This window comes from Prinia subflava, chromosome 21 (assembly GCF_021018805.1).
Source record: "Prinia subflava isolate CZ2003 ecotype Zambia chromosome 21, Cam_Psub_1.2, whole genome shotgun sequence".
Lineage (NCBI taxonomy): Eukaryota > Metazoa > Chordata > Aves > Passeriformes > Cisticolidae > Prinia > Prinia subflava.
In genome coordinates this window covers 7,589,552-7,611,819 of record NC_086267.1, presented here as the reverse complement: position 1 = coordinate 7,611,819, position 22,268 = coordinate 7,589,552, and the positions used below count along the sequence as shown (strand labels likewise).

At 47.3% G+C, this 22,268-nt stretch overlaps 1 protein-coding gene across 7 annotated transcripts in view; it reads left to right on the top strand.

Moving 5' to 3' along the window:
- Positions 1-22,268, top strand: part of CASZ1 (castor zinc finger 1) — a 197,714-nt gene that overhangs the window by 152,145 nt on the left and 23,301 nt on the right. For all 7 annotated transcript variants that reach the window (XM_063417280.1, XM_063417283.1, XM_063417281.1 and 4 more), the window contains 6 exons: positions 6,135-6,975; positions 9,357-9,425; positions 13,762-13,852; positions 15,906-16,070; positions 18,592-18,764; positions 19,480-20,348. In XM_063417280.1, coding sequence (XP_063273350.1) covers positions 6,135-6,975; positions 9,357-9,425; positions 13,762-13,852; positions 15,906-16,070; positions 18,592-18,764; positions 19,480-20,348 — 2,208 coding nt within the window. The remainder of the gene's footprint in view (positions 1-6,134; positions 6,976-9,356; positions 9,426-13,761; positions 13,853-15,905; positions 16,071-18,591; positions 18,765-19,479; positions 20,349-22,268) is intronic.

Genomic DNA, 22,268 nt, shown 5'->3' with positions numbered 1-22,268 from the left:
GCCCCACAGGCGGGACCGGACAGGGCGGGATGGGAGCAGTCACCAGGAGGAAGGTTCTGGAAGGAATCCCCACCGAGGTGTTCCTCCAGGGACTGGACTGGACTGCAGGGAGCCTGTGGGAGGCCAGACTGAGCCAGGACAAGGCTGAGATGGTTCCCAGAGAGCCTCTACAGAGCCACCCAGCACTGAATGTCACAATCCCTTCTTGCTGCTTCATGGTCCCCTGGCCCGGGCGGTGGGACTCAGGTGACATTCATGTCGTGGTGTTGCCTCCCTTCATGAGAGGCCCAGTCTTGAGCTTTGCCCACCCTGAGCTTGGGATCGAGCTGGTGAAAATGCTGCTCCCAAGCCTCAGTTCCCCCCAATTATCTCCTGTTCTTTCTCCAGCTGTGTGTTTCCTATTTCCAGGTTGCTTCTACTTTATTTCTGTGGTTCATTCAAAAGCTGAGTTCAGCAAGAGATGTTGGGGAAAGCCTCAGATGACTTTCTTGCTCCCTTTCTGGTAGCCAGGTGTCCCCCAGATTGATTTGAGGGGGTGTATGTGTGCTAAGCCTCGATAAAAGCTTTGGATGAATTGAATTCTCTCCATTAGGGCAGAGCAGCTCCCTCCCCATTTGTCTCTCAGCCGGGCTGAATCTGTAATTGAAAGATCTTCCCCTAATCTGCTCCACCTGCACTCACCCCTCCCCTGATCTCAGCACTTTGTGAATCCATCAAACTTTCCTCCTTTTGTGTGTGCGCATGTTTTCCTCCTCCTGTTAATAATGCAGCTGAAACTCATCTCCGTCTGTCCGTTCCCCTTCTGGAGAGGCACATTCTCTAGTCTTCACGAGTTCAGTGGCAGCGCACATAATTATGCATATAAGATATAAACAGAGCTGTTTAATTATCCTTCGCCACATCAGTGACAGAGTAATTAACAAACATTGCAAGATCAATGAGGGAAAGTGTGACCTTCAGTTTCCTTTGATAGGAAAGCCCTTGTCGTTCCCAGACACAAGGTGATTGTGCCTGGACTCTGGTTTAGTTTGTTTTCATTCACACCACTCCACCCCACCATTTGCAGCTTTTATTTGCTATGAAAACTAAAAGGAGGGGAACTTAAAAGTAAAAAAAATGTTACCAAACTAGGGAAAATGAAAAGAAGCTGAAGTTTCTCACTGGGGGAAGAGATTTGAATGAAATACCTTTGCAGGGCTGTATTGTCAAAGGATTATGCAAAAATGGGTAACTGTTCAGGAGGAGGGAGGGCTGAAGCTTCATTTATGTCTCTAAGGCAGGTAATGGCACATGAGGGGTCCAGTTTACATACAGAACCACATGGGATTTAACTTGCAAACAGACGTGCTGCCATGTCGAGCATCTGCTTCAAGAACCTTCTTATAAATGTCATTTGCAACATTTCCCTGAAAGCACAAGAAACATCCCTTGCTTTGGAAAGGACAAAGTTATTTTCCTTTACTTTTTCTGTCAGTGTTCAGGAAAGGAATTTTTGGCTGTTCATCACCAAGTCCTCAAGACCTGATGTAACTGGGTGTAAGCTAGATTTATTCCAGTGAGATTTGAAACTTCCTCTGTCAAAAAGGAGGGATTTTTTGCAGGAGTTGGGAGGTCGCAGGAGTCAGATAAAAGGAGAGGAATACAGCTCTGCCCTCCCAGTCGAAGTGGCTTTGGGGGAATCATCACAGAAACCTTGATTTAAAGATTCTGAGCACCAGTTGCTCACTATGAGAACAGAGGATACAGAGCTGACAGTGCCTGAACAGTGTTTAAAACTGAGCCCATACTTGCATCAGCTGGAAACTTGTGTGAAAAGCAGGAGCCACACATAAAACAAATCCTACATCTAACAGGCTTTCTTGGTCAGTGGGAGAAGTCATCCTAATTATATCGGGATGAGAAGGGTTCCTGTGCCCCAGGGTCCTGATGTGTACACACACTGCCCACTTTCTGGGGATTCAGCTAGTGCCCATGTCTTCCACTAGTACCTCTCGTGGTCTGTTGCCAAACCTAGCCACCTTTGTGTCCTTCCAGGCTGACAGGAAGGCTTTTTGTGCATCAGGCAGAAGTTCACAGAGACTTGGTCGATGCTATTCAAGCCTCATGCTTTGGAACAAGATAGAGTTTCTTTTCGAGCCTCCCCTTGAAAAAGCAGGACTCAGGATCGGTGCTCAGTCTTGCCCTATGTGCCTCCTCCCTGGTCCACCTGGAAAGCACATTCAGGAGTCACAGAACTGGTGTCTGTCAGGAGATGGGTATCAGAAGCTGATCTGGACGTGCAGATATGTTTCTTCATTCATTCTGGCACCCTCTCTTGCCCACTGACCGGCCCGTGCTTCTCTGTGCACATTTATATATAGCCATGAGATTTCTCAGTGTAGTCTCTTGACACAGATCCCTTTCCACTGTCACTCACTGACGCACACGTACCCAGGCAGATTTTCCTACACATGTTCTTCACTTTGTCTGTTACATAGTGGGCTAAAGCAGTCAGTAGGAGCTTCCCCCTGTACAAGCTTTCAGATCTGCCTTTCTTTTCTTAGCTTCTTGGCTAAGTCTCTTGGAATATTCATTGGCCCTGTTTTCAACCAGGAGAGTTCTCTTTCTAATTTGCTGGGGAGACTCCACTTAGAAGAGTTTGCCAGTTTCTTGCTCATCATGCTGTATCCCCCCTAAGTCTATGTGTTTTCCCTCTCAAGCAGAATAAAGGACAGCCCTGGCTAGGATGTCCCAACCCCCAGTATCCAGATCTTGCACTCCATTTGGGCTGTTTTGCTTTTCCTTCCATATATAGTGTGCTGCTGCAGGCTATTTTTAGCGCCTTTTTTGCTAGCTTCGGATCCTTTGTGATATGATAGCTGCTCTGAGACACACAGATCTCTGCTCTTTGGCAATGCCCACAAATGGAGAGCAGCGGCAAGGGGAGAGGGAGCCCTTTATTATCACACAGGAAAGGAGAGGAAAATTTGGTGCAGGAAAGGGGGAGGAAAACACAGGCATAATGCTTCCTGTGGCTTCCAGGATTCCTCACAGGGAGTGTTTCCCAGCTGTTGTCCTGCTTCATTTTTGTCTGTTTGTGGATATGAGGAGGGTTTTCTCTCAAATAAGTAATATCAATTACCTCTTCACCATTGTCTGAAAGTATATGAAGTGAGGTGGCTGAGTCTAATACGATCCTTCTGGTGAGCCAGCTCCCTTTTGTAAGCTGCCTCCACTGGAGGAGCCTCCGTGTTAGGTGCCTAAGCAACCAAATGCAGGTTGTCTTAACTTCAGGGAATGTGTTGGTCTTGTTGGGCTCATGCTGGATGAGGAGAGCTGCACGTCCTGGCAGTGGGAAGTAGACAGAGCTTCATCACAAATGTGGGTGAGGAAAGACTGAGCAACACCAGCAAAGCTGTTGATCAGAGAGGGTGTTGTGAATATCTGGAACCAAATCTGAGCAAAGGAAAAGCAGAATTCAAGGTGGGTTTGGGGATTAAATCCATGACAGTGAAAGCTGAAACTCAGACTTCACAAAGCTCAAAAGAAGTTCTGAACCACCCCCCACCCTTTCCTATAGGCTTTGATTTTGCATCTAACTGTTTACACTAGTTGAGGTATAGCCACATGATGCCAAAAATGGGCCACGCTGGCTTTCAGGGCAGTGGCTAAAGCTAGCAAAAATCACATTTCATAGTTTAATTTTTTATCACATCCTCAGTGCGGTATTCTTTTTCCCCTTGCAGCTTGACACAGGCTGGCTAGAGTTTTTCTTGCAGTGCTTGGAAAGGGCATTGTGAGGGAAGCTGGGAGTTGTTTTACAGGTCCAAAAAGAAAGGAAAAACAGAACAGGGAAAACAGATTTAACAGAAACAGGAAATTGTTAGACCCAATAGGGATTTCATGGGTTCGTTCTCTTGAGTTGGGTTGTAGTGTTACACTAAAATGGAAGTGGGGAAGAAAAAAAAAAAAGAGGTGAAGAGGAGAACTGCTCTAAAGTAGAATGAAATTTTTTAATATGCTGTGTGTGAAAGATAAAGTTGTCCTTCAGGCAAGTCTTGTTACTGGACCCAGTGAGGAATGGTTCTGCCTTTAACATCCTGTAAGATTAATACCAACCCATGAGATTCTGCTATGCCTTGACACTGCAGTGGCATTGCCACCCATTCTGTGACTAGCAGGGAGTTTACTCTGGAGTCAGACATCCCAAATCCCACGCAGAATGCTGGGCTTAAGTGCCTGCAGCTGGAAGGTCATTTTGGGCTAAACCAGATCCCGGCAGGTGTGGCTTTGTCCTTTGCCTTGCAGGCTCCAGGTGTGTTCTTCACATCGCCTTCCCCCAGAACCATGTACACAGGAAACCAGTGTAGCAGCACTTCTGCTGCAGTAAAACAGCTATTCCAGGCAATCCTGGAGCGGAAATGTGACCTTCATGGTCTTGCCCATTTAGTGCCCGTCAAAGGCAGTCTTTTCCTCCATAGAATCCTGTGAAAACTGATTTGTGGGAGCTGATGGCTATTGAACTTCGACTGTGCTCATTGACAGGCTCTCGTATGTGTGGAAATGCTCTTGTGTACGTGCCTGCCCGTGCAAGTGGCATCCCTGGCTGTCAGATTCCTCACATCTTAGCGATCTTTTGGATCTACTGGCCTCTTCTGTGGCAGTGTCTTGGTGCCTTCTTTTTCCACTGTGTTTCAAGGCAGTGTTACTTTGTTTTGAGTGGGACTCAGTGTCCAGAACTTCCCTTCTGCTGCCAGTGTAGCTCCCTGTGCTAGGGATGACGAGGGAGTTTTGAAGGATTCCTGCACACAGTAAATCTTTACTCTGCAGGAGAAAGCAAGAGGGAGAGGAGGAGGAGCGCTGTGTCAGACTGAAGCCTAAATGAGGCCAAGCCAGCACATCAGAGCAGTCTTTATTTCTTCCTTTACACTGATATTGGGTGACCTCCAGATGTGTGTTCTTCCCATCCTGGTGGCCTATGAAACTGCCTGAGGGAGCAGGGGAGGGAAGGGAGGGAGAGACCCAAGGAAGGACAGATTTTACTCATTTTTCCTTCCTGTAATTAGGCTCTGTTAGACTAACCCCTTCCTGCCCCTTCCCCAGCCCATGCTCCGGAGCAATGGCTTTCTCCCCCTTCCTGGAGCCCACATCAGGACGAGAGCTTTCTCTCCTCAGTCTAAATCCTGATGGAGAGAAGGCTTTTCTTTACCTATTTTGCACCTGTGTGGACTTCCCCCTTTCTTGGTGTTACTGGAAGCTGTTTCTGGCTGCTTGAGAGGTTGCCTGTAGGTTTCCATAGCATTCACTAGACTGTGGCCCTTTTCCACATGGAAAGTAGTAGCTGTCCAGTTATACAGATTGAGAAGGAAGTGAGCAAGCTGAGTGAACCCTTACAAGACTGACAGGGAAGGGAAGGACTGCAACAGAGATGGGGAGCTGTCCTGTCTGTCTTCTCTTCTCTGCTCCTTCCCTCACTCCTCATTGCCAAGTTTCTCTTGCACACAGCCTTTTCTGCTCTTCCCCTGCCTTGATTCATCTCCATCTCCATCTCTGCTGCTTTCCTCCTCTCTGCACTGTTCTATTCTGCCCTCCTCCTGCTCCACCCTATGCACTGCCTTGCCCATCTCCCTTATCCATTTCACACCATGGTGTCCTGCCTGCTCTGAGCCCTGCTTGCTCTTCACCAACACTCACGGCATTTTCACTTGGGTTTTCCCTCTTACACATGCTTCCATCTCTCCTCTGTGCACCTCCTTTCACACAGAAATGTACACAAGGACAGATCTGTACAAACCTCGGCATATTGGCATTGGTCTCACTTCCAGTAAAATTACTTTTTCTTCATATTAGGCCAAGGCAAGAGTGCAGAGACATTTATGAAACTTTGTTTAATGTACTGAAAAGCCATCGGCTAGAACATTTAGGAAATTGATTTTCCTGGCATTGATGAACTCTTTTTATTTTACCCCAGTATTAATTACTTTTTTTTTTAAAACAAATTAATTTAAGAGTCATAAAACCTAACAAGTGAGCCAAACGTCAGTAGATCATGTTCCCCTCTCCCCTTCCCCCCCCGCTCCCTGCTACCAGTGCTGATAGAGGAGAAGAAGAAAAATCAGTGCCTTGTGTGACTCTCTCCTCTGGTTTCACTGCAGGGGAAGCTTCATCACTGCGGGATTACGCCGCCACCACCATGAACGAGTTCCTGGGCATGTTCGGCTACGACGACCAGAACATGCGGGATGAGCTGGCCCGCAAGATCAGCTTCGACAAGCTGAACGCTGCTACCTCCGAGGCCACCGCCACTGCTGCCTCCCTCCCCGGCGAAGATGCCATGAGCAAACGAGCCCGCTTCTCCAAGTACGAGGAGTACATCCGCAAACTGAAAGCTGGAGAGCAGCTCTCGTGGCCCATGCACTTGGCCAAATCTGAGGAGTTGGGCTCCAAGCTGGGCAAAGAGTCGTCCTCAGTGCTGGCACAGCCCATTCGGGTGCCAGGTCCAGACACCTCCATGCTGACGGAGACCAAAGCCACTATCCTGCCACTGCCCTCTCCCAGCAGTTCCCAGATGCAAGGCCTGATGTCACGGGCCTCCAAATATGACTTCTTCATTCAAAAGCTGAAGACAGGTGAGAGCATCAGGCCACAAAATGGCAACACTTACAAGAAGGCCTCCAAGTATGACCTAGAAAATGTCAAGTACTTGCACCTTTTCAAGCCTGGGGAAGGAAGCCCAGATATGGGAGGAGCCATCGCCTTCAAGACAGGCAAGGTAGGCCGGCCTTCCAAGTATGACGTGAGGAACATTCAGAAGCTTACTCCAGTAAAAGCTCCAGTCCCCAGCCTGGCCCCTGCTTCCCTCGTCAGTACCCCCAGCAGCACTCCCGTGGCCGGGCCAGAGCAGTCCATCTCATTGCCATTCAACACTCCTGAGTACCTGAAATCAACTTTCTCCAAGACAGATTCCATCACAACTGGAACAGTCTCTACAGTAAAGTAAGTGTACTCCCACTTTTCTTATCTAAGTACTAGTGGGAAATCATACCATAAGTCTGTGTGGGGTTCAGTGGGCAATTCCAAGTTCTTGCCCTATTAAATACTGCATTGTTCATGGGATGGTTCTCTCTCTGTCAAAGTGTCTGCTCCTCTTTTACACCTTTCATCTCTATTTATCTGGTTTGCACTAAGGGCTGACCTGCCATCAGCAGTCATTGCTGTGAATCTGAGTTCATCTAGCTCCTGAGTTCATACATTAAAGTGAAAGAGGAGGGAACATGGTGCTATCAGCACTCTTAAGGTTAAGGCTGGAACTACTTTATTTTCTTCTCCCTCTGGTTTCCCAGGCATCTGGATGTGTCTGTAGGAACACCTAATTCTTGTTTCCATTAACTCAAAGGCATGACTCTGCTGACTTTACTGCGGCATTTTGGTTTGTCCCAGAACTCAGAAAACATTTTGGTGCCTAGTTCCCATCAATTTCCATAGGAGTTAGGCATATACCTACTTCTGTGGGGCCAGGCCTATGTCTTCTCAATTTGCTTACACAAATAGAGGTGATTCAATTACCCCTCAGACTGGACAAACTCATTAGCCCAATTACCACTAATAACCTCCTGCACATACATTGCCAGCAGTCTCTGCAGTGGTGCCATTCACTAAATGGAGGTATCTGAGGGCCTTGCCAAACCTTGGATTACTTTTTAATGTGACTTCCAAAGGTGGGAGCTGTAGAAGAGATACATATGTATGTCAGGCTGCAGCAGGGAGGAAGGGAGACACTCCTCTGTTTTCTTGTCATGGTTTGGGTTTACTTGTTTCTCACTGTGAACCTGGGGCTGTTGTGAGCTGGGAATCCCATGGGGTCATTTGTAGTAAATCCAGGGTCTTCTGTCTTGCCCTCTGTGCCATCGCACACACCCTACTGCTTGTTCCTCTGATGAGGAAAAAGGCTGTTTTGTGTTTGGTATGTGGATGTAGGAGACCTTGGGCTTACTTGAATGCTCTTTGCAATCCCAGCAAAGTCTGCATCGCCCACTTTCCCTGTTTTCCCATGTGGAAGGCAGAGCCATGTAATGATACCTGTCTTCCGTGTGAAAATGTTGTTTATCAGCTGCCTGCAGACAGATGGGGAGCTCCATGGTAAAGGTGCATGGGAAAGGACAGAGGATTATTAACATCTCCTCAGGACTTCCTCAGCCTCATCATGATGGGGCTGCAGCTGGAATGGAGGTGACCAAGGCCTTCCACCTGGCACTTTCCGTGTCCTGATCACACACTGCAGTACAGAATGGGCTCTGGTCCCTTCTCCTTCAGGCTGCTGACTAGATATAGGCTTCCATGATAAAAGAAAGCAGCCCATTAATTGTGCTGGTGAAGGAAGTGCTGACTGCAGTATCTGGGCCATGGCTTCCCATTCCCAGTCCCCACTGGGTTCAATAACCTGGCAGGAATTACTCTTTACTCTCACACATCGGCACATACACCCTTGCCGTGGGTTTAAACTCCCTTAGATCCAATGCCATTAACCTGCCCTGAACTCATCTACCTTCAAGTGAACTCTGTGCGAAAGTATCCTTGTTTAAACCAGGGTGCAGAGCTGCAAGGAGGAGGGGGGGAGGTTGGGCACAGGCAAAGCACAAAGAAGATGTTGTCCAGCCTGTCTGGAGGTGCATTGGAGTGGCCGTATTGGGCAGCTGGAATCTGGCCCTGCATCTCATTTTCCCTCTTCCTGAAATCACTAAGGATGTCATTTTTGTCTGCTTCCTAATGATGTAAAATAATCCAGGCTTATGTGACAGCTGGGGTGGTTTTCTCATTGATAAAAATACGTAATCTGTCTGTTAGAGTTTTGGGGTAACTGTGAAACAAAGAGGCATTTGAAGCCCCATCCAGTGCTGGTCATAGAGCACCAGGGCTGCTGGCCACAGGGAAATAGGCAATAGCTCACAGCGTGGCTGGCAGTGAGACTTCTCCTGCAGCTGAGCCAGGGGCAAAGCTTCTGTGCCCGTAAGGGCAGCACTGCCAGGTGCCTTGGAGAGGTGTTTGTTTGCATGTGGCCATCACTGTTTTGTATAGGCATTTTTTCTGTAGAAGCAAGTTTTTGTGGTTGATGTTCTCAGTTTCTCCAACAAACTGCTATGAGTCCTGCGAAGAGGGAACATGCAGGAAGGGTGGTAGGCAGCCTGTGCATTTCGTTAGGAAAAGGAGGTACAGGATTTGAAAGGCAAAGGGGAGGAAATTTAAATGTATGGATGTCTTTGGTGGTACCCATCCCTGGGCCCTCTCTCCTGATCTGTCAGCGGTGTGTGAGAGAAACAAGGAGTTTAAGCTGTGCCCTGTTCCTGCTAACCAGCTCTGCCCTGTATGTCTCTTATTAGGAATGGATTACCCACTGACAAACCAGCCGTCAGCGAAGACGTAAATATTTACCAGAAGTACATTGCCAGGTAGGCAAAACTTTTGTCTTTGCTGGGGAGAGGGCTGGGTGTAAGAAGGTGGAGTGGTGATGAGAGAGACGAGGTCTTGTCTGGATCAAGTGTTTAAACCAGACACTGGCACTTCCATTTTTGTGGCATCTGTACTTGCTCTGTCCCCCTGCTTGGGAGAGCAGTAGCTGTGAGAGGTATACAGTCATGCCAAGAGCATGCTTAGCTCCCTAGAGCTGTTAAACTTTGTGATAAATAGTGGAAAACTGCTTCACTGAAGAAGCCCAGGATTTAAATGGGAGTTCTGGCTCTTGGCTGTTGTTTTTTCTGTCCACTGCCTTTTTCCCTCTACCATGTCCAGTGTCTGCAGGAAGCAAGGAGAGAACATCTAAGCTCTGAGAATCTAGGCTGGAGAGTTTCACAAGGGACTTGAGTTTAGGGAGCTCTTGGCATCAACATGGGATGTTTATCCTAGAAGATATTTGCAGCTCATTTGTCTGAGAAACTGTCACTGAATCAGGTGCAGAATAGGGCACCTTATCACAGCTGTGGGCATGCTTAGGTCAGGACAGTGATGCTGAGAGGAAGCCCAAGGCTGCTGTGGTGGGACAGAGTGAGTAATGCCACAAGAGCCAGAGGGACAGAGGAGATGATTGCATAACACCTACCTGGTTTAGAGCTCATGGTGTTAAGGGTCCATCAGGCTTTGCCCCCAGCTGGTTGAATCCTCAGTCCATAATGTGAGAAAGCTCTCAACAAAAGCCCCTTGTATGCAGACAGACACGAGGCAGAGAAGCAAGCAAACACTTCCCTCCAGGGAAAAAAACGGAGGGTTTGCTCCCACCACCACTTGGGCACTTGTTAATGAAAGGGGAAGGGAGTGTGTACTGTGCTTTTCCACCTTACCAGAGCCCACAGAGAGTCTCCTTGTGGGAGACATTCAGCTGCTAGGAAAGTGAAGGAAACTTTTAGCAGGAAAAAGAGTGGGAACAGCACTCTTCTGGCTCAAGAGTGGAACAAAAAGTGACTTAATTTCCTCCCTTTTGCCCAAATCCCAGATGTAGAAGGGGGCAGAAGACCCCATGGGAAGAGAGGACAGTTGGGCCACCACAGGCAGCTCCTCAAGCAGCAATGCCTCAAGTGCATGTGGGAATTCACTGCCCCATGGGACAGTACAGTAGTAGAGTAAATAGAATATAGGGAGGAAAGCAGGGGTTTAAATCACTCTTTGCATGGGGCAAAAGGAGCACCATCCTTTTATTTCTGAGACTGCAGGAATTGCAGGGATTGCAGTGGAAGAGGAGGTGGCACCTTTCTGTCCCCCATTCCCTTCTCAAGTAGAGAACTGTAAACACTTCAGCCACATCCACTGCTCTTGGAGCTCTGCAAGCCCCTTCCCCTGGATCAGGCAGGTAGCTGAGAGAGGATTGTGAGCTACCTCAGGGACACCACATCCTGCTTAAAAGGCTCCGCAAGCCACCCGTTGGCAGCACAGCCACTTCCCTTCAATTTACACACATTTAAAAAAACAGTTTAAAGCCTTAAAATCAAGGGGTGGGGGGAGAAGAGACACAGCACTCTTATGTCTGTGCTGCATAATTAGCTTAATGAGTTTGCCAAAGCCACTGCCAAAAGCTGCCCAGGGATAATCCATTCTCTCACACAACAAAACAAAACCTCTTACTTAGCTAGTTTGGGTTGGGTTGTTTTTCCCCCTCCTCCTCTCTGTATATTTATAATTAAAAAAAAAAGACCACAGAAAAAATTATTATTATTATTATTAGTGCCTCAGCAGATGGTGCTTCTGGCAGCACTTGCTTAAATATTTATTTCTGTGTGGGTTTCCTCCCCCCTTGTAATTGGGGTGGGTTTTTTTTTCTTCTTTCACATCATCGTTACAGAGTAATGAGTCTGTAAACACTCTCTAAACATGCTGACTTCTTTATTTATTATTTTTATTATTATTTATCAACTCTTGCCAGATCAAGACTTTCTGGCCAAAAAAAAAATAAATAAAGTGAACCGATTAATGTAAAGGAGAAGGGAGTGGGTTGTTCTTGTGCAGTTGAATCTATGTGTCTGTATTGACAACTCAGGGGTTTGGATTTGTGTATCAGTGTGATGAGCTGGTCTGTGAGTTCTCCTGCTTCAGGTGTGTGTGTCTGTTCACGTGCATGGAAATGGTGGGTACGTTCATGTAAATTCTGGGGCGTGTGGATGTACTGTGGAGTCTGTGCACGTAAATGTGCACGTGTGTGTGTGTAAGTGTGTGGTGTGTAAGCTTTCCTGTTGTGAAAAACCTAAACAGATGCTGTGCTTTAAAAATTAATAGCTTTGAACTGTTTCAAGTGTCAGAAGAAACACAGGATAATATAACCCTTTAGGAGCCCAACCTTGCACACTGAAGGTGCAGAATTTCCCCTTTGCCACTTCCCTCCTTTCCCCAGCACACGGCTTGGTGGAACACTTGTCTCTCCCTTCCTGCGCTGTAGACACCACAGACACATTTCCGTGGCACATGGAAAAGAGGGCAGGAGTTGGAAGTGCTGGAGTGCTTGTTTAGCTGTTGTTTTGAAAACTGAGTCTGTGTGTTATTCCTGCTAGGATGCTTCAAATAACTCATCTCCTGGAATCAAATCTCATTGGTATCTGGTCCTTCTTTTACTCCAGCTGATATCTCTGGCCATTTTGCATCCTCATTTTTGATAATAATTTGAACTGCTTTGTATTTGTCAGCAAGGTCTATATCATCCTCTTCTCTCTGCCTGGCCTGCAGCACACAATTCTCCAGCCCTGCACAGCTCTTTGCTCTTTTTTCCCCATCACATCAGTGGAATAGAGAGGAAGCTTCCCACAGGGCACTTTCTTTGCTTGAAGAGCTGCTGATGGCACTGCTGACATAAAGCCCTGGACGAGCAGAACCAGTTGGTTACGTGTGCTGTGGAGCCACATGTCCCTGGTCAGTGCCACAGTGGCTCTGGTGGCTGCCCTGGACAAGCGTAGCAGTTGAGCAGGAATCTCTTCCTCTGCTCTCAGTTCCACACCTTTGTTTGTGCAGCCAGCCCTGCTGTTTGCTTTGTGGTTTGTTTCTTCTCTGCTGCTGAGGTTTGTTCCAGTTTCTCAATCACCTGTTCTGACGCGATCCTGATTTCCTGCAGTATTTCTTCTCCTTCCCCAGGGAAAGGCATGTCTGCTCCTGGCATCTGTCCTTGTCTCCCTTTGTGAATACTGAGGCAAAGAAGTCATTTAATTTTTTAGCAATGTCTATCTTTTCTGTCAATTAAGTCCCCTTTCCATCTCCTAGAGGCCCTGCTGTCTCCACAGTTGACCTCCTCTTCCTTACTGTGCTTCAGAAATGGCTTATTTAGTATTGCTTTTCATCCAGACTCTTTCTATCCTGTAGCCTCGTGTTACCTCACCTTACATTGATTTGTAATGTTCCCCTGCTCCTGCCCCATTCCTTAATTGCCCCAGGCCACCCTCACTCCTCTCATTTTCCTTTTTTATCTGTTGCCCTTCCTAATTTCTTTCCCATGCCCTTTATCATATGCACTCCTGCTGTGTTTAGCACTTAAGTGACGTGAGGAACCTTTGAGGAACCTTTGAGCAGATGGTACTTTATCTTTGAATGTTTCCCCTCTGAGTCCCCTTCTCTCCACTGCTTTTCTCTTTCAAGCTCTTCTAGGGTCCTCTAGAATATACACGAGGGAGTTCATTGCACTGATTACCCCATTACTGGATCATCCCCTTGTGCCAATTCCTGGTGTGTCTGTCAGTCAATAAATTCTGTGTACTGGCTGTTTGTACGTACATACTACATGGCATTTCTGTCTTTCTGGGCATTTTTGCCACCCTGTATGTCAGGAGTTTTCAACTTTGCTGCATGCAGCTTTTCTGATATCCTACTAGCTGGGATAGGTTACTTATGCTTAAAATTTAGAATCCATATTTGCCCAGCATTTATTTGTCTCCTTCTGTCATGGGAGGTTTCTGAAACTTTCTGGTGTGGTGTCTAAACTCTATTCTAGAATTGTGTGGTGTTTAGTTCTAGGAACCCTCCTTCCTTATGCTTCCCCAAGTAAACAACTTAGATAACGAAGATGAATTTCAAGGGGAAAGATGGATTAGGGATGTACAGGACCTCAGTGATCCGGCTCAAGAAGCGCCTTTAAATAGTAACAAATAAGCAAGGGAAGGTGCAAGGGTCACCATCCTTGGAGGGGATAAAGGAGGTGGGGTTTAATGCCATAAACATGTAAGCTGAAAGCAGGAACAGGACTCCGTTTATTTGTACCTTGCTTACAGGCACTGCTGCCAGGACAGTGGTTTATTCTGTCTCCCTCTCTCCTGTTTGCAGGTTCTCTGGCAGTCAGCACTGTGGACACATACACTGCGCCTACCAGTACAGAGAACATTACCACTGCCTGGACCCCGAGTGCAACTACCAGGTACAGCAATGCCCAAAACAGCAGCACGGCTCCCCAGACTTGTGGGGAAGGGTGTGTCCTCCTGTGCTTCCCCCCACATGCACACACATGCCTTTTCACTTTGCTGCTCTAAAAGAGGACAGGATACATTCTGAATTTAACAGAACTTTATTTTGCTCCCATTTCACTCAATCTAATACTATTTAACCAAACTCAGACCGCTACAATGAGGGGTCGAATATAGATCAGCTCAAGTCAGTGGGAACTACTCCGCATTTATATCAGTGAAACACCAGGAGCATAAAATGTGCTGTGTTACAAACTGTGCCTGAAATTAGGGAATGCTGATCTGTCTGTCTGTCTCTTTCTCTGCTGCTGCAGGAGTGACTCTGTAGCAGCAGTATCTGCAACAAAACACCCAGTAAGACCAGCAGCAGTGTGGGATTTGTGGGGAAGGCGCGGGGGTAGGAGCGATGCTGTAATTGCTGGGAGAATTGCCAGGGTGTGCACGTCAAGCCAGCGGGTCACGTGCTGTGTTTGTTTACCCTTGTCCCAGGTCCGGGAGTTTGACACTGGCATTTCTGTGGTCAGGCTGATGCGTGAGTGGGAATCCCAGAGTTTGCCTCTGCCGTGCACCAGACACAACTTCAGCCCTGCCCTAGGAGGCCTCTGGGTCTCATGGGGATGAGTCTGACCACAGCAGAGGAAGTTGATCGGGAGCTGCTGGGCTTGGCTGTGGGTTTCTATTGATCAAAGGAGAGTTGCTCTCCAGGATGCACATACTGGTCCTTCTAGCCCAAGCATCGAGTAATCAAGATGATTCTATCCCAACTGTGACACAGATATCCCTGCACCAGAAAGAGAGAAACTCAAAGGATGGAAAAACAGAAAAACCTATTATTATGATTGGCCTCATGATTATTTCCTAAGGAGTCTAGAAGCTGCTTGCAAAGGAGCTGTCTGGTCTCGCAGGGAATAAGGATTTAGGCTGCTTTTTAAAATGCAAATTATTTTATGGCTGAGATATATTTTAGAATAAGTAACGCTTTGTAATAAGTGGGCACAAATTAACAATGATTGGCAATAGCAATCCTGTATGTACGCCCTGGGAAATCATAGCTCCAGCCTCCAAGGGATTTCTGTTGAAATCTATATCCATATATTCCTGTGCCAATACCAACGAGATTGATCAGGATTGATATTATAGGAGGAAAGAGTGGAAACGATAATCATTTGTTTCCTATGAGGCAGACTAGAAAAGTTGTTAAACATTAGAATACAGGCCTTTTCAATTACTGCTCAAAATAAATGGATATTGATTTCTTTTTAAAAAAATCAGATTTACTTTCTCACCTTCAGTGGTAAATATTGATGTCTGTGGGAAATAGAAATAAAAAGCTTCATTTTAAAGGCACTTAGCCTGCTCTGACAATGGGGTACCCCTTCATTGCTTCAAGCAGGTAGAGATTGAAAAGGATATTCTGGTCATACAGATTTAGCTCTGAGTTCTATTTTTCTGTAGAAAAGCATCTTTTTCTGTGACTTTTGGCCCTGTTTTCCTAATAAAACCATCCTACCTTCTAGGAGACACAAGAGACGTAGAACAGGAAGACGGTGTAAAAGAGCAAAGGGTTTTTCCCGATTTCTAGTCCAGCATGAACGTGGCAGCTAGTGTCTTGCTAACCATTACAGTGAGTGACTTGGAAGCTTGGCTTACTTGCTTGTAGGCTGTTCAGTTCACTGGTTTGCTTTCTAACTATAGCACTTCTTGAGATAGTAGCAGCTAAAATTATGGCAGAAGAACTGCAATCTTAAAGCTGCAGGGAGCAGATTCTGGGCATCACCCCAGTATCATGTTTACTCTAGAACTTTTCATGTGTATTTACTTTCTCTTTACCAAGAAGATACATGCACACAATTCCTCTTTAATCTGATTCTCTTGTGGTGATTACTGCCAAGCATTTAACTCCTGGTCCCATAAGTTTATTAACAACAACAAAAGACACCCACCTTGCCCCCAGGATTACTCACCCACTGGCATCATGTGTGTCTCACTGTCTCTGTATCTCTGCAGAGATTCACTAGTAAACAGGACGTGATTCGCCATTACAACATGCACAAGAAACGTGATAACTCCCTGCAGCATGGCTTCATGCGCTTCAGCCCCCTGGACGACTGCAGCGTGTACTACCACGGCTGCCACCTCAACGGGAAGAGCACTCACTACCACTGCATGCAGGTAAGGGCAGCGCAGGGGCCACAGCGTGCACCAGCTCCTCTCAGGGCTTCTGCGAGGATTCCCGAGTTCTGGCCGCCCATCGCGCCCTTGCCACAGAGCGTGGGGCTGTCCTAAGGCGCAGGGGGGACATTCGTAGCCTGTCACGCTCCCTTCTGATTCAGGAACCTCATTGACAAGTCTGTGCCCTGTCCTGACTGCACTTGTCCTGCCAGGTGTTGAGAAAGGCAAAGGGAAGTCCCATTCTCAGTTTTTAGAAGTCTTGTCCATGCAATGAGGCAAGGCAGGTCTCAAGGTTTTCTCATAGTCTTGGATTTGTTCAAGCAAGTCCCATTTTCTGAGACTCAGGGACTTCTTTAATGCCACTGCACTGTCTCTGCTCAAATCAGATCTGGCCCTCCCTTGAAACCAGACTTTCTTGTGGCACATCTGCCCTTTAACATTGGGTTAATTTCCTCCATAATAAATTTCCAAAGTAATTAAACCTTAATGTCACATATCTGCACTTAACACCCCTGGTTCTCCTTGTCCTTTGCCAGTGGCACTCGTGTGTGGTGTAGGCTGAGAGCCATGTTTCAGGGGCAGCCAAGCTTCAGCAGCAGTGCAGCCAGAGCTGGAGCTGCTGCACAGATGTCACTGTGATGCCTTCACTGTTTTAGACATGGACACACCATATGGTTTGGATCTTACCCTGATTATTCCTCAGGTTCAATGGTTTGACATGTATTCATTTTAGTGGAATTGTGGCTTAAACCATTGCCCTGAGAAGGTGCTGTAGTTACAAGCAGAGTGATCAGCCAATCCTTGGTGACAGATTTTCTGGTCTGAAAAGTCAGGCTTGCTTCCTGACCTATCCCAGCAGTTTAAGACCCCAGTTAAAGTCACAAGGCCTTAATCACATGCTGAAATGCTTTGCTGGGATAGACTTCAGCATATGTTTAACTTGAAGTCAGGTAAGCTTTCTGAAGTCAATGGGGCTTGAGCTCATACTTAAATGTTAGGCATGCACTCGAGTTCTGTCCTGAATAGGGGCTGGTTGAAGCATGTGCTTACAGCATTTGATAAATTGGGAATTTCATGTGTCTTTCTCTTGAGGACATTTTGTGTTACACTTCCATAATATTGATCATTTAGTTTCTTCAGTTGAGCAGAGTGGGATTTGTTTGATTTTTTTTTTAAGAGTACAAGGAGTGTTTTACAGCTTTAAGTCACTCTGAGTTGAAATAGAGACCCTTGCTTACACAACTATATATGGCTAATTCCATCCTGTGCCCACTGTCTTCCAGTAAAGTAATGCCCATGTAAGCAGTGTCTTACAGGAAAGGTGTCAGAATATAAATTCCGAATTAAAGAAAATACTGCTTAAATGGCAGAATTTGTGCCATCCATCACGTGGGCTTTTTTTTTCTTTATGTCCATAATTGGTGTGGATAAAATTCAGTTAGATGTTTATATAAACTGACATTTTTTTAGGCTTTCGCACCAAGAGCTGCATTGCAAATTATTCCTAAGGACGCTTTTGTTTAATTCTTTTTTTTAATGCCATGCAGGGCCTGTCTTTTTTCAAGGTGTCAGTGTGGAGAGAGAGAGGCTCTTTTATATTGGAAATAGCTGGAGATCCTTTTTATTTTTTTCTCTGGGTATTTGTCATGGGTTTTGTTATTGCCTGTTTGAACCAACCTGGGCTGAACTAAGGGGTGGTGTTTTCCTTCTCTTCATTTCTGAGATGGTGCAGGCATTGGCACATGTTGTGCTAGAAGAAAAGAAAAAAAATCCTCCCTCAGCAGGGCTGAGGACGTTTTCAGATTCCAGTGGGTTTTTACTCAATATGGCAAAGTTGCCCCGCTTTACCCAGAGGAAAGCAGGTTTTCAGCATTCCGTCCTTGTCACAGCATTCCCATTCGCTGCACAAGTTTAGAATTATTGAAGTGGGAGTCTTGAACAGTGACAGGGAAAGAAGTCACCAGTTTGCTGAAGCCAGCTGAACATGGGGTTTAAGATTTGCTAGAATGAAACCGCTTATTACAAGCTTAAAAGACTGGTTGGCCTCATGTTGCACTAGCATGCCTTACCTCCCAGAAGGACTAAAGAAGTAAATCACTTTTTCCCACTCAATTTTGTATTCCCCAAAATAGGTTAAATCCTAGTTTGTTCTGTGTCACTCCAAGATAATAAAAAGCAACGGCATCAGTTAGCATTCTGTTCTCTTTAAGAGCAGGAACCCTACTAACTGCTTCCCCAAGCAGGCATGATTATCTGGAGCTGGTGTTTTGTCCCTCCAGTCCTCCCTTTTTTTCTTACTGTTTCATGCCCAGAGTTGGTTTTGGTTTGGTTTTTTTCACAACTGCTCTATGCTCTATCAGTCTTTAGATTGGGAATTAAAGTGATGACATAATACCCCTAGGAGAAACACACAAATGGAACTATTAAATGTACGTGTGCTGCTCATGTATTTATTGCTGCTGGTAATAATGTCAGCCTGTTAAACTGCTGTGCTGATGACTCCTCTTTGGGCCTGGGGTAGGTGGGTTGTAACAAGGTCTATACAAGCACCTCTGATGTGATGACCCATGAGAACTTTCACAAGAAGAACACGCAGCTCATCAACGACGGGTTCCAGCGGTTCCGTGCCACGGAGGACTGTGGCACTGTGGAATGCCAGTTCTACGGGCAGAAAACCACTCACTTCCATTGCAGGTGAGACAGCAGGGAAGGGGAGGAGTCCTGCCTCAGAGCTGTGTGGTCTGTTTGCCTCCTTCTGCCAAGTCATAATTTCAGGAGTATGCACAGGGACTTGATTTGCCCTGCTGTGACCTTCTCAGTACTGCTCCTGGGAGAACTTGTATACCAGAGCAGATGTGATTTCCAGGATTGTGCCACAGACCACTCTGAAGGCAGGAGTATGATCTGAGGATACCCACTAGAAAATAGAGCCTAGAATCATTTGGGAAAGAGATCACAGTGCTCTTCAGAGTGCAACTGAAGTAGGCCATTAATACACTGCTAATGGCACTTCCATGATGGGGTTCTCTATAGCCAGCTCATCCCTTTTGGGGCCAGACATAGCCTTATGTACACAACTGCTCTTCTATTGATTTCTTACATTTTCAGGAAGAGTAGGAAAGCACAGTTTGTACCTTAGTCCCCTTTACCTGCTGTTTTGTTGGAACTTTTAGTGGAGGGAGCCTGTATTCCCATGTTCCTGTGGCAGTTCCACAGAGTGGAGTGAGCTTTCCAGCTCTCCCACATGGCAGCATATGTGCTTGCCTGGGTGTCCCAGGTTAACCCACAGACAGCCCCTCTGCAGCTGGGGCAGTTGTCTCATTACAGTCCCAGTCCTTGTCCTAGAGGGAGGCAGGAGACAGCAGCTCTGCCTACACAGCCAACCACCCTCTCCTCAATGCCCTTGCAGGAGACCTGGGTGTACATTCACCTTCAAGAACAAGTGTGACATTGAGAAGCACAAGAGCTACCACATCAAAGATGATGCCTATGCCAAGGATGGTTTCAAGAAGTTCTACAAGTACGAGGAATGCAAGTATGAGGGCTGTGTCTACAGCAAGGCTACCAACCACTTCCACTGCATAAGGGCAGGCTGTGGTTTCACCTTCACCTCCACCAGCCAGATGACCTCCCATAAACGCAAACATGAGCGCCGGCACATCCGGAGCTCGGGAGTGCTGGGCCTGCCTGCCTCACTCCTGGGCTCCAAGGATAACGAGCAAGAGGAGTCCAGTAACGATGACCTTATTGACTTCTCTGCCATGAGCTCCAAGAACTCCAGCCTGAGTGCCTCCCCGACCAGTCAGCAGTCTTCCGTTTCTCTCATCGTCCCAGCTGCACCCTCATCTGCAGCTGAGCTTGCTTCCTCACAGGCCACCAAATCTGCCAACAGCATGACACCAGCCACAAAGATCTCTGGCCTGCTTTCCCAGGCTCTTCCCAGCAATATACCCTTGGCCCTGGCACTCTCCAACTCAGCACTTCCTGGAACAGCTGGATCCTTCTTCCCCATCATCCCCAGTCGGGTCTCTACACCACTTTCTGCCAGCTCAGCTAATCTGATGACTGCTGGTTCTTCTAGCACCAATCCAGCATCATCTGCTCCTACAGATTCCTCATCCCAGGCAGTTTCAGGATCTGGTGAACAAGTGGCTACTTCTTCACCTGCCCCAGCAGCCTCTATAATGGAAAGGATCTCTGCTAGTAAGGGATTAATCTCTCCTATGATGGCCAGGCTTGCAGCAGCTGCACTCAAGCCCTCTGTGGCACTTGAAGCAGGTGAGTTACCTCATCAGTGTGGTAGTTAGTGGTGGGAGGCAGAGCAGGGCCTGATGACTTGGTGGAGAGTGAATGAGAATCCACCCAGTTGTCTATGGGACTGCAGGTGTGAAGGGGTTAGAAAAAGAAAATAAATGGGAGAATGAATTCAGTTGTGTCTTATTAACCCTTGAGGAAGGTAGTCTTGGCAAGGTTTTCTGTGGAGCCTGGCTATGCCCACATGGCCAGAAGAGATCCAAGAAACCTCTTTGCCCATGAAGGGAGTAGGCTCTCACCAGAGCTGGTATTAGCATGTGTAATTTGCTATAAGCTGAAAAGAGGTACTGTATTGAAAATAGAAATGAAGAAAAAATATCTGAGCCACTACTTGCAGGCTCTACTGAGACTGTATCAGGCTTTAGCTGGGCCCAGTGTTGATGGTCCTGTAGCCCATGGCCAGTAGTTTCCCTGATCTGGAGGGCTGTTCTGTGCTTCAGCTTTGTTGTCCCAGCTGTGGGTTTGGGCATAGTGGTGGTACAGTCCACAAACAGGACCTTCTTTTTGGTCAGTTCTTGCAAGCTGTGCTCCTCTCTCCCTGCACTTCCTGAGGGGTAAAACAGGGGAGCTTTTAAAGAGAGGTAAAAGCTCTGCTCTGGGGCAGCCCAGAGCTCTTCCTGCTGCCACCCAGACCTGAGGCAGGTCGTAGCTCCATCCCAGCCCTGGCAGATGGACGTGGGGCTCCCATGAGAGCACAGGGAACCTGCCCGGTCTGCTGAACAAGGTCAGCTCACTGTGGGCGGCAAGGGGCCGTGCAGGGGAGGCTGTGCCCGGCAGCAGCCCGCGGCCGGGGCTGCCCCGGGCTCCTTCCCGGGCTGTGCGAAGCGCGGAGCCGCCGGCCCCGGCCCGGGCAGCGCTTGCTGATGGCCCCGTCTTCCCGAGAGCAAACGGGGGAGTAGAAGGAAGTGATCTGATTAAAGAGGGAGGGGATCCTTCACATACTTTCAAAATTATTCTTTGAAAAATTGTTTCCTAAAGCAGAGAAAGGTCATTGAGGGAACTATTTTCCTTTATTTTTTAATAAAATGCCACTTGCTGTCTGAGAAGCAGCTCGCCGTCAGCTGTACTGCCGGAGGGTAAATTAATATTTTAGTCACTTGGGGATTGTGGAAAAAAGCTCTGCAGACATGTTTCTGTCAGCAACTTTTTTTTTTCCCCTCCTTTCTTTTTGCTGTTTTTCGTAAATTTTTTTTCTTCAATTTGTTCTCCTTCTTCTCTCCCTGTTCGCCCCCCCCCTTTCCCTCCCCCCCCCCCCCCCCCCCTTTCCTCTCTTCCTTTAATTTGAATTCTTCGTTCACGGGCTCGGCACTACGCCTCCTCCCCAGCCAGAAGCCGTGCCCGTTGTTGCGGGCTCGGAGGTCGCGCGGTTCGGAGCGGTCCCGGCGCTGTCACCTCCGATAGTCCCGGCGGGGCAGATGCTCCTGCCGGGCAGGCGCAGTGCCGGGCCGGGGCTGTCGCTACGGCAACGCTGGGATTGGGGACGAGGAAGGGGGCTTGACTAGCAGTCGAAAGCTGCCACATTGCCTCAGCATTAACAGAGTCTTTAATAAACGCTTAAGAGGCAGCCCCGCAAATTAGTTATGACAGTTTGTGCAGGGAATCAGGTCTCCCCCACGCTCCTTCCGCCCTTCTCTTTTAAAGGGCCCATAGCCTGGACAACTTTGACATAATTTTGCAATAATTATCACTTGAAGAATTTCCACGCTGGAGTGGACGTCAGAACCCATCATGTCAACTTGGCAATAAACGCTGACCAGCAATCCCAGTACTTCCCTCCCCCCCCCCCCCCCAGTTTTTCTTTGCTTTTTTCCACTAAGGCACTGATGCCAGTCATTTAACTCACTTATTTGCTGTTGTAACCTCATTTTAGACCGTTGCTTTAAA